The sequence below is a fragment of the Oreochromis aureus genome, linkage group 7 (assembly GCF_013358895.1).
Source record: "Oreochromis aureus strain Israel breed Guangdong linkage group 7, ZZ_aureus, whole genome shotgun sequence".
Classification (NCBI taxonomy): domain Eukaryota; kingdom Metazoa; phylum Chordata; class Actinopteri; order Cichliformes; family Cichlidae; genus Oreochromis; species Oreochromis aureus.
Genome location: NC_052948.1, coordinates 43,005,261 through 43,015,846, shown reverse-complemented (window position 1 = coordinate 43,015,846; position 10,586 = coordinate 43,005,261). Strand labels below are relative to the sequence as shown.

The following is a 10,586-nucleotide window of genomic DNA, read 5'->3' as shown; positions in this document are numbered from 1 at the left end:
CACTGTCTGCTACTTTATTTAGTTTCTGATTAAAATAAAGCACGTTTTAAAGATTAAAGTTTTCCTTTCCTGATGAAACGGATGTTCTTGTTTTTCAAATCTTAATTTATATCCTGGAATATTTTTCTGAAGGCTGCATTTCATTTAATGTCTGTACGCAGTACTGAAATTTAAGTGTACATGGTCTTCTTCATCATCTTAAAATTAATCTTGACATGGATTTACTACAGCTTGTTTAAAACGATTGCTTTTTGGTGATATCAGAGGAGAATGGCCAGACTGCTTCAAGCTGATAGGAAGCCAACAGTAAGTCAGATAACCACTCATTATAACCAAGGTGTGCAGAAGAGCATCTCTGAATGAACACCATATTGAACCTTAAAGCAGATGGGCTACTGCAGCAGAAGACCATACGGAGGGCCAATCCTGTCAGATGAAAACCGGAATCTGACCTCAGTCCAACAGAGCACCTTTGTGACGTGGTGGAATGTGAGACTTGCATCGTTAACGTGTAGCCAACAAATCTGCATCAACTGTGTGATACTGTCATGTCAATATGGACCAGAATCTGTGAGGAAAGTTTCCAGCACGTTGCTGAATATGTGTCATTACCAATTAAAGCATTTCTCAAGACAAAGGGGGCCCAGCCCGGTACCACCACGGTGTACCTGTACGTGAATCACATGGTTAGGTCACCTAGCAGTATTTATAAAACTGAGGATAGCTCTGATTTAACATTTGATCTACTTTTGGAAAAATAAAAACAATAATCATATGAAAATTTCCACTAACGCAGAGGCTAAGGTTGAAAATCATGTTTAATCATATCGTCAACATGATCCTAAGATTGCTTAGTCTAAAGTTTTTCTGAGGACAGTCTGCTTAGATATCCTTTTATGCTGTACAAAACATGATGTTCTTGGATATTTTTTCAAGAACTGGTCATGAACAGATGGAGTAATTTGAGATAAACAATCCAGTAATATGAGTACTAATGGGAAACTTGCCTTGGCTGTGATGAGTTCTCAAGGTCTCAAACTGTGAAGTTCTGTGTACCGCAGGGTGGAAATCAGCCTCTATTCAGCAAGTCTTCCAGCAGCCACAACATATTCAGTTGATCTGCATGTGCAAAGGGCATTGCTCGACAAGATTATGAACAATAAAACTGTAATCACTGAGACATTTGAGAGAATCACTCTATTTTAAGCTGTCAAATGCTCTGGCTGCACCTTCTTCTGTTCTGCTGCACAGTGCTGTCAGTGAACTAGACCGCAATTTGTATTCAGGAATAATTCTCATATTATTGAAATTATTGTATTTTTTGATTTATGGCAGATAGACTCAAGCAGAGCTGTGAACATACCTCGAGTGGGAACACAGCCCCCTCTCAGTGTTTCTTAATTCTACCTTTCAAAGAGTTTTATTGCACTGGGAAGTGCTTAGTATTTTCAGACTGTAAGAAGACTTCATTTTAATTAGCGTTAATCATGAATGAATGTGTGGTTTTTGTACGTGCAAAATTTGTTACTGGCAGTGTGGACTCTCTTTGCCCAACCTTCATGATGCAGAGAGACAAACGTGCTCCTAGTAAAAGGTCCCTGACCACTATTGCCTGTACCTTCTCAGAATTTATAGTTTAATAATTCAACAGTAACTTCTCAAAGATGGGTTAAAGAATTAGAGCCGCTACTAATCCACATCAAAAGGTTGGGGTGGTTCGGGCATCTTACAAAGATGCCTCCTGGATGAGGTGTTCCAGGCATGAGTGACTGAGAAGAGACCCCAGGGTAGACTCGGGACATGCTGGAGAGATTATATCTCTTGGCTGGCCTGGGAACGCCTGAGTGTTCCACCAGATAAGTTGAAGAATACAGCTGGGGAGAGGGAGGTCTGGGCCTCTCTGTTTAGGCTGCTGCTCCTGCGATGGATGGATGGGTGAATGGATGGGTGGGTGGGTTAGTAAGTAAGTGAGTGGGTCCACAGTTTCAATCTACACAGAAAATGGCGTCCCTCCCACGGCTTACATGGCCTATCAATCATATAGCTTACCAAATTCCCTCAAAATGGGAAAATGACTGACTTTGAGGTCCTTAGGGACCATAATAGTGCAATTTACCATTTACCATTATCAAAACTCCTGATCAGTTATCAGAACTCTGATCAGTAGTCTGTACGTAAGTGTCCGTATTATTTACTCCCAACTCTCCCTGTAACTCTCTCAAAACCTTCTATAATTACATAAATGTATGTGAAAGGAGTCCAGCCAACAATTGAATCAGTATTTCTCTTTCTTCAATATCTACCTTTTTCTGTCTCTTTCATGTTGGGAATCTTAGATTGTTTTTTCTCCTATACTGCCTTGAGTTAAACCAGGACATTGTTGGTGTTGTGTTTCCATATTAACACAGTGTCTGAGTGAGTAGACAATTTTGGGTGAAGTAGTCACAGACTTTTGCAACCTGGAAGATTATTTCTGGGAATTATTTGCTTACCTTATTGCCCTGCAGCCTTGCTGGCTCTGGTTCCAGTCTTAGGGTACCAAGCCTGTTTTAGTCCATTTCCCTGCTCTGGACACGTGCATGACTCAATTATACCTGCCCCCAGTCCCTACAGTCCCTACAGCCCCTACAGTGTGCTTGATTGTTTAGGACTCCTGCATGCTTCTGATACTGCTTCACTCATTCTCTCATTCAGGAAATTCAGTAATCGGCAGTGTGTCTCTGAGTTTTTGTGTGCGTGTAACGCATTCTGATATCCTTTCATACCTTCCCTTTCTAAGTAGCTGACAGTGATTGCTCTCATTTGCATTATATAGTGGTGACCAGCTGTTTAAACTATTTGAAGTTATCCTAGTGTAGATTTGTGTAGTGTGGCACTTTGCATTTATTAGCATTTTACAGACTGGGAAGGCATGCACATTTTAAACAGATGCATTTGTCAAATGAGCTTTTACACTCTCACAGGAAACATTATGTGCATTATCTGCTGTAGGTATGTTTTTTTTTTATTTTGGTCTTCTTTCTCATGTGCTGCACAACTATGCTTATTGTTTTCCCAGTATGGGTCAACAAGCTTAGTTGCATCACCTTTTTATTCAGATTAGAGTTGGACTGATTCCTGAAACAATTTCAAGGAGGGTTGGTCTCTTTAAGTTTACTATAGAAAAGTTACCTCCCTACTTTATGTAGAGCTCTAGTCTGGTCCCAATTTTTTCTTTACTGTAGCACAAATGTATCGACCTGAGTGTCTTCCGCTGGCCTATTTCCCTTTCAAATGCACATTTTTTGCACTTCATGGATGGATCTAACTGAGATATTGTGATATGTTGGCTCTTGAAGAGAAGAGTGAAACAGGGATTTTCTTTTTTTTTTCTTTCTATAACACATAGCTCCATGTTTGCCTCAGTTTTGTTGAACTTCTTTTATACCACTGGTAATTTTTGGTATTGTTTTTTTGTTCCTGTCTTTCTGTGTTCATTCAGCCTGTAATGGCATTCTCTGTTGTTCATCTTGTGTGAGTCTTCATTTTGATTGTGATGACGTCTGTGATGACGCATTTGGCCTCCTGATTCTTTTGTGAGTCTTCTTCGTGAATGCTCACACTACTTGAAGTCCACTTTTTCATGGCTTTTTGGGTTGCTTTTCTTGTCCATCATTCTTTTTTTCTTTGATACCTGTTCTTTGACTGGAACTTCTCTCTGTACTGACATTTTCTGTTATTTATTACTGCTTCATTCTCCATGTTGCCCTCAAGTCATACCAATTTGATCCTGTGAGTTGTGCTCGGGTAAGTAATTTATCCTGCTGTCATGAGTAGCCTAAATGCCCTCTCTAACATCTCTTTCTTCCTCAGCCTTTTTAGTCTTGCAACATCATCAGAATCCCTTATTCATTTCATGACTTTCCTTTTCGTTTACTACTCAACTCTCTCACACCATTTTGAATTTCTGGTCCATGCTGAGGAATGAGGGTTACAGAGCTACCAGGCCTACAGAGGACACCATAACCACAACACTCCTTACTGTCCTCCTGAGCTACACGAGGCTGCTCTTTGTAGACTTCAACCTCCCTCACAAACTGGTGACCAAACTGACAGACTGTCTTATTCAATAAGTCACTTCTGGTCTGACTTCCTGTTTTTTTGACTCCCAAAAGGTGAGAGTAGGCTGCTACAAGTTCTCAGTGCTGAGCCCCTACTCTTCATCCTCTTTACTCACAACTGCACCCCCACCCATTCCAGCAACAGCCTCATTAAATTTCCAGATGACACTACTTTAGTGGGGCTCATCTAAGGGAGTGATGAGTCTGCTTATCAGGTGGAGGTGGAGACTTTATCTGGTTGTCGTAGTGATAACAACCTGATCCTTAACACCACCAAGACCAGGGTGTTGATTATTGACTACAGGAGGTAGAAAATGGATATTTAGACCATTTTCATTAGTGGGGAATGTGTGTAGAAATTATCGGACTTCTGATTCCTGGGCATGCAAGCAGAAGAGGAGCTGACCTGGAAGAAGGCGAAGGAGAGACTTTACCACCTCACTCAAAAATCTGCTTATGTCCTTCTATCACTGCTCAATAGAGTAGAGTGTGGTTTCCCAGCTGCACAGTGGCAGAGAGAAAAGCACTTCAGAGGGTGGTCACAGAAGATCACCTCTCTCCTCCCTGCAAGAGCTTTACAGTTCCCGCTGCCTCATAAAAGGAAAGAGGATGCTGAAACATCCATCCCACCTTGGACACTTTCTGTTTGAACTGCTGCCCTCGAGCAGATGTTTCAGGACATTAAAAACAAGGACAAAAAGATTTAAAAATAGCTTTTATGCAAAAGCTTTAACAGCACAAAATGCTGCTGGAACTTTGCAATTTTGTGAAGACAGAGAGCTATGCAATGAATGCCTGGAGAATGCAAAATGTCTTGTGTGATGTGTGTTTTATCTTCCTTTTAAGTTGAGTAGAGAGGTAGCAAGCATAGAGGTTGCTCATTTATAAACTTTTTATACATATATTTTATGGACACATTCTAAGCCTTTTTTGCCTTTGCACTGATAAAATTACATCTGATTTTGCTGTACATGTGTAGTTAAATTAAATCTATTACTGTCTGTTATTATTATTATTATTATTATTATTATTATTATTATTTTGTTAAGACAGAGCTATGGAATGAATGCCTGGCAAAATGTCTTGTGTTAACCCAATTTCCCTCGGGATGAATAAAGTATGATCAATCAATTATTATTATTATTATTATTACCTTGATTTAAAAGGGTTATACAAAATTCAGATTCCTGTTGATAATCTCTGTTTGTGCTCTTAACACCCTTTGTTATTCTGATCAAAGCTTCCATTCAGCTGGCCACCCTTTGGACATGTGCCTTGTTCTTGATCTCTACCAAATGTCTACATCTTAAATCAGACCTTAAAGAAGATGGCAGGGGAAGCTAGGCTCTTATCAAGATAAATCTTTTTTTTTTCTCGTAAACAAATTTTGCAATAGAAAAGATGAGCAAATGTATGAAGCTACAGTTTGAAATTTAAAACAAACAGCCTTGAAACATATATGAATGCATACCGAAAAACAGGTAGTCACAATTCCTGTTTCACAGAAATTCGTGCCCCTTATGATGCCATTTAATTAATTTTAAATGTCTAGGGAGCTGACATTCAGTCAAATTTAATTTCAAATAACGACAAAAAAGATTATATCATACAAAGAAAATATTACCTACATATAAAAACGTTATCAAGCTAATTTAGGGGTACTGAAAAAGAAATCCCTGCAGTTAAGCTTAACTGAAAGTTTATGTCTGATTGGCTACAGTGACTTACACCCACTGCTTGAGTGGCTTATAGACAGAGGCCACGAGGCTGTTAGTAACAGCATTTATTTATTTACTCCTTTTTAAAGACTGTTTATAGGTAAGTTATAAACGTGAAGTTATTAGATATTTTCGTATTAGGTTGTGTGGCGATCCACTTTTATTAGTACTTATCCAACTCAGAAGAAAAAATTAGGTCGTAAAACCCGTCGTTTGTGTTTCAACGGTGTTTCTGTAATGAAAAACTGACCCCTGAGTTTCGGCCTTGTGATTTTTTTAATCGTTTACAAAAATGACGAATTGGCCGAGCGGAACCTTCTAGAATCCGATCCTTGTTTCTATCCGGACACATATTATTGGGCTCCTTCCTCGCGACCGGTCGCTTAAGCTACGTTCATTGGTTGTTGACAGCTCCAGATTAGTAACAGGATGTTGTGTGTGTGTGTTGCAGGTGTTCCTATCAGTTTAGTACCCGTTTCATACCTTTAGCTGTCCCTCAGGCGGCAGCAGCTTCTAGGATAATGTCTGCTGCTGGTATGCGCTGTCCAGCCTGCGGCTCCACAAACATTGTAGACGATGACCTGTACTCTCAGGCTCAGCTCGTGTGTGTGGACTGCGGCTCTGTGGTGTCCGAGGGAGTCCTGGCTAATGATCCAGTAGGAGGTTCAGGTACGAAAATGAGACTGAAGTCAAGTCTGGCCCGTTAAAAGACCGTGTTAAATATCAGTAGTTTTTTTTTTTTTTTTTTTTTTTAAATTTGTTTCTTTTCATAATTTTGTTTGCTGAGCTCACCGAGACAAATGTAAAGTAGTTTACTTTACATTTGTAAACTTGTATGTGCTCCCTAGTGGACAAATTATGTAATGACGAGACTTAATTTCCTCAAAGTTATGCATTTCTTAGATATAGATTAAACAAGGATGGAAGCATTCATCATAGATTTTTGGTCTATATTGATATGAAAGCATCATACAGTTGCTGCAGATTTATCATCTGCACTTCAGGATGATCATCTCAAATGTTCAAAGGTGCTCTACTGGACTGAGATCTGACCACTGTGGCCATTTGAGTACAGTGAACTCATTTTCAAACCAGTGTTACACTGTGGTTATAAAGGGACGGGACATGTTCAGCAACAATACTCAGGTAGACTGTGGTGTTTAAATGATGCTAAGCTGGCTCAAAGTGTGCAAAGAAAACATGCCCCACACTGCCATTTCAGTGAATTTTAGCCTCAGTTACCTGTTCCAGGGTTTCCAAAGATGCTCATCTGCATATCTTGAAGTTGAGGTTCTGTTTTCGTCCTATCAGTTTGAAGCAGTCTGGTCATTCTCCTGTGACCACTGGGGTCAAACAGGGCATTTTCGACCGCTGCTGCTCTGTTGTTCACTGGTATTTTCTGTCTTTCAGAACATTTTCTGTAAAACCCTAGACATGGTTGTGTGGGAAAATCCCAGGAGATCAGACATTTCTGAAATCCTTTAAATCACATTTCTTACTCATTCTGATTCTCAGTTTGAACTTCAGCAGGTCATTTGACCATGTCTACATGCCTAAATGCATTGAGGGGCTACCATGTGATTGGTTGAATTGATAATGATCTTTATGAGCAGTTGGACATGTATGCCTAAAAAAAGTGCCAGGTAAGTGTAGATACATAATTTGAAATTTCTTAGCATTAGTCAGCCTGGTTTAATAAACTTGTTCTACCAGGGATTGAAAAGGTTATGTAATGTCAATAAATGTAGATTTTTATTTTTATCTTTTTGCTTCTGACCATTGACCACTAGCTTCAGTACAGGGTAATAACTAGAAGGGCACTTAAAGATTGTAAAGCGTGTAAAGTAAGTTCGTATGAATGAAATTTATGACCCTCTACTGCTGAAGGGATGGGAGATCTGTCTCTTTACATTTAATCACTTTTGGACTTTGCCTTGATTATTTTCCCCTCTTGCAGATGTCAGCTTCAGTCGAACCACTGCTGTTGCCAAAAGGCCGTGCGCAAACCTGATAAAAGGTGAGCTCTTGCCCTCCAAAGGAAGCTTTCCCTTGTTACTTCAGTGTAATTCAGTCCTGTTGCTTGTGCATTTCCTCAAATGCATTTGTTTTACACCTACAGGTCAGCAGCGTGTGAAAGCCATATGTCGGATTCTCATGGTCAACAGGGAGATTGAGGATCTCTCACACACGTATTACAAGATGGCCTATGAGCATAAAGCTTTCCTCAAAGTTAGCCTTCAGAAAAAAGATATTCTTACTGGTTGTTGTGTGCTTGTAAGCTGCAGGCAGCTCAATTGGCCCATTACTGTGGGAACCATCAGCTGCCTGCTGGATGCCGACTCGATGGTGGTGGGAGCGATTTATCAAGAAATGGTCAAGAACCTCAGCATTGAGGCCCCGATCATCAACGTCACTGATGTAATAGGAGCTCACTGTCATGAGTAAGTGAAGAACTTACTGCAGCTTTCAGTCATAAAATGCTAAGTAGGTATTTCAAAACAACTCATTTATTGCAGTTGTAGAACAGCAACACTTGTAAGTCTTCTAACTGAGACATACAATGGGGGATGTTATTATTTGACCCCCTGATTGATTTGTTAGTTTGCTCACTTCCAAAGAAATTATCCATTTCTAATTTTTATGATAGTTTCACTTAAAGGAGACAGAATATGAACCAAAAATCCTGAAAAACACATTACATAAAAGGTTGAAAATGATTTGCATGTCATTGAGTGAAGTAAGCATTTGATCCTCGAGCAAAACAGGACTTCATAGCTTTGTTGACAAGAACAGCAGGAAGACATTTCTTGTAGATGGTATTTTGGTTCACTCCTCTTTACAGAAACTTTTAGGTTTCTTGGCTGCTGCTTGTGAATTCAAAGCCTCAGCTCCCTCCACAGATTTATCCATAGGACTGAGGTCTGGAGACTGGCTAGGCCACTCCATGACTTTAGTGTGCTTCTCCTTTAGCCACTTCTTTGTTGCCTTGGCAATATTTTTGGGGTCATTGTCATCCATGACCCATCTTTAAAGTTTTGGCCAAGGGAAGGAGATTCTGAGATTTCATGGTGCATGGCCCTGTCCATTGGCCCCTCGATGTGTTGTCCTGTAACCCTTAGCAGGAAAAACCGACCCAAAGCTGAATGTTTCCACCTCCGTGCTTGACTGTGGGGATGGTGTTCTTTGGGTCATACTCAGCATTTCTCTCCCAAACACGGTGTGTTGAGTTGATTTTGCTCAGTCATACCGATGTCTGGTTTTAAAAAAAAAATTAGTGGTAAATTATCCTTAGTTAATGAAGATGTAGTTATTTGCTTTTATTTTAAAAACATGTTTTGGCATACACGTTTTTTTTTTTGTTGTTGTTGTTTTTTTTAACTTTAGTTAACTTAAAAAGTAGATTTTTTTCCCCCGTGTTTAACATTCATTTCCCTCTTGGCCTGCCCTGGTTTTTAAGGAGTTTCTTGTTTCGGCGTTAAACCTTGATCAAATTTTAAAACCCTTTTCATTAGAGTCACTTGAGGTTAACTGTGTTTATCTGAAAAGCTGCTTGTTAAAATATAAAACTGTCAGCGCTCTAGATGATTTACCAGCTCAGTCTTTATTTCAAATTTACTGAGAGCATTTCTCTTTGACAGATACAAAATTAGCTCGCTCGATGTTCCTGAAGAATTGGCTGAGAATTCGAGGGAGCTGACCAAACGAGCTGTGGCCCTGGTAGAGCTGGCAGCAGATTCCTGGATTGTGACTGGCCGTAAGCCCATTCCCATAATGATGGCAGCAACGTATTTGGCCTGGCAATCCTTAAAACCCAACAAGCATCGCCTGAAATTCTCCCTGGACAAGTTCTGTCAGGTTGCCAAAGTGAAAAAGCTCAAGTCTGCTATGACAAGAGTAGCTGAAATCAAGGAGGTGTTGTGTAAGCTAGGCAAGGAAATACCCTGGGTCAGGGAAACAGTGACACCGGATAATGTTATTCAGCTAGTTGAATGCATTCTGCAGAACAGGTACGCCCTGCTAAGGAGGGCTATGAGAACCCACGAGGACGCTCTGCTGGAGGAGAGTCAAGCCAGCTGTGCTGAGGCTCCGCCTGAGTCTTCCTCCCAAATCTCTGAGTGCGCAGATCAGACTCCAATTACGTCTTTTGTGAAACAAAATGGGTCGAATTCTGACGGCAAAGAGAAGCCAGGAGATGTCGACTATAATCCACGTGTACTGCCAGAGCACAGCGGCACTCAGGAGAGTCAAAATCCACCTCAAAACTGGGGGAAAAGAGTTCTGTTTGCTCCTCCATGTGTCATTCATGCGAAGAAAAGGAGAGCGGAGCAGCCTGAACACACGGATGTGACCGGTGATGAGGAAATCTCTGACAGCGAAATTGACTCATACATTCGCACACCTCAGGAGGCTCGAGACTTCGCTCTAATGCAGCAGATGCTGTCTTTGTCTGACAGTGCTAAATCATAACCGAGCCCAGTGACTGGTTCTTCGGAGATGGCTGGCATATTTAAGTTTATGTGCACTTTCTTTTTTTTATGACTGTTGAACTCAGGATGTAGATATTTTCATTGGCTTGGCTTGATTATATAACCTATTCATCTAATTTTGTACAGTGTACAAAAGGGGCTGTGTCTTTTGTGTTTGTACTTTAAAAATCTTCACTCTGCACTTGAAAATGTAGCATGAGGAAGTTAATGTGTGTAAATATTTTGTTTAATGGAAGTGCAATTAAAGCAAAGTGCCTGATTAAAAGGATGCACCAAGTTCA

At 40.3% G+C, this 10,586-nt stretch overlaps 1 protein-coding gene across 1 annotated transcript; it reads left to right on the top strand.

Moving 5' to 3' along the window:
* The first annotated feature begins 6,194 nt into the window (after positions 1–6,194).
* On the top strand, positions 6,195–10,586 carry brf2 (BRF2 RNA polymerase III transcription initiation factor subunit). The gene is made up of 4 exons (XM_031742435.2): positions 6,195–6,487; positions 7,776–7,835; positions 7,938–8,259; positions 9,457–10,586. Exons 1-4 carry the CDS (start codon positions 6,340–6,342, stop codon positions 10,283–10,285), a joined length of 1,359 nt encoding a protein of 452 aa, XP_031598295.2. The 5' UTR covers positions 6,195–6,339; the 3' UTR covers positions 10,286–10,586.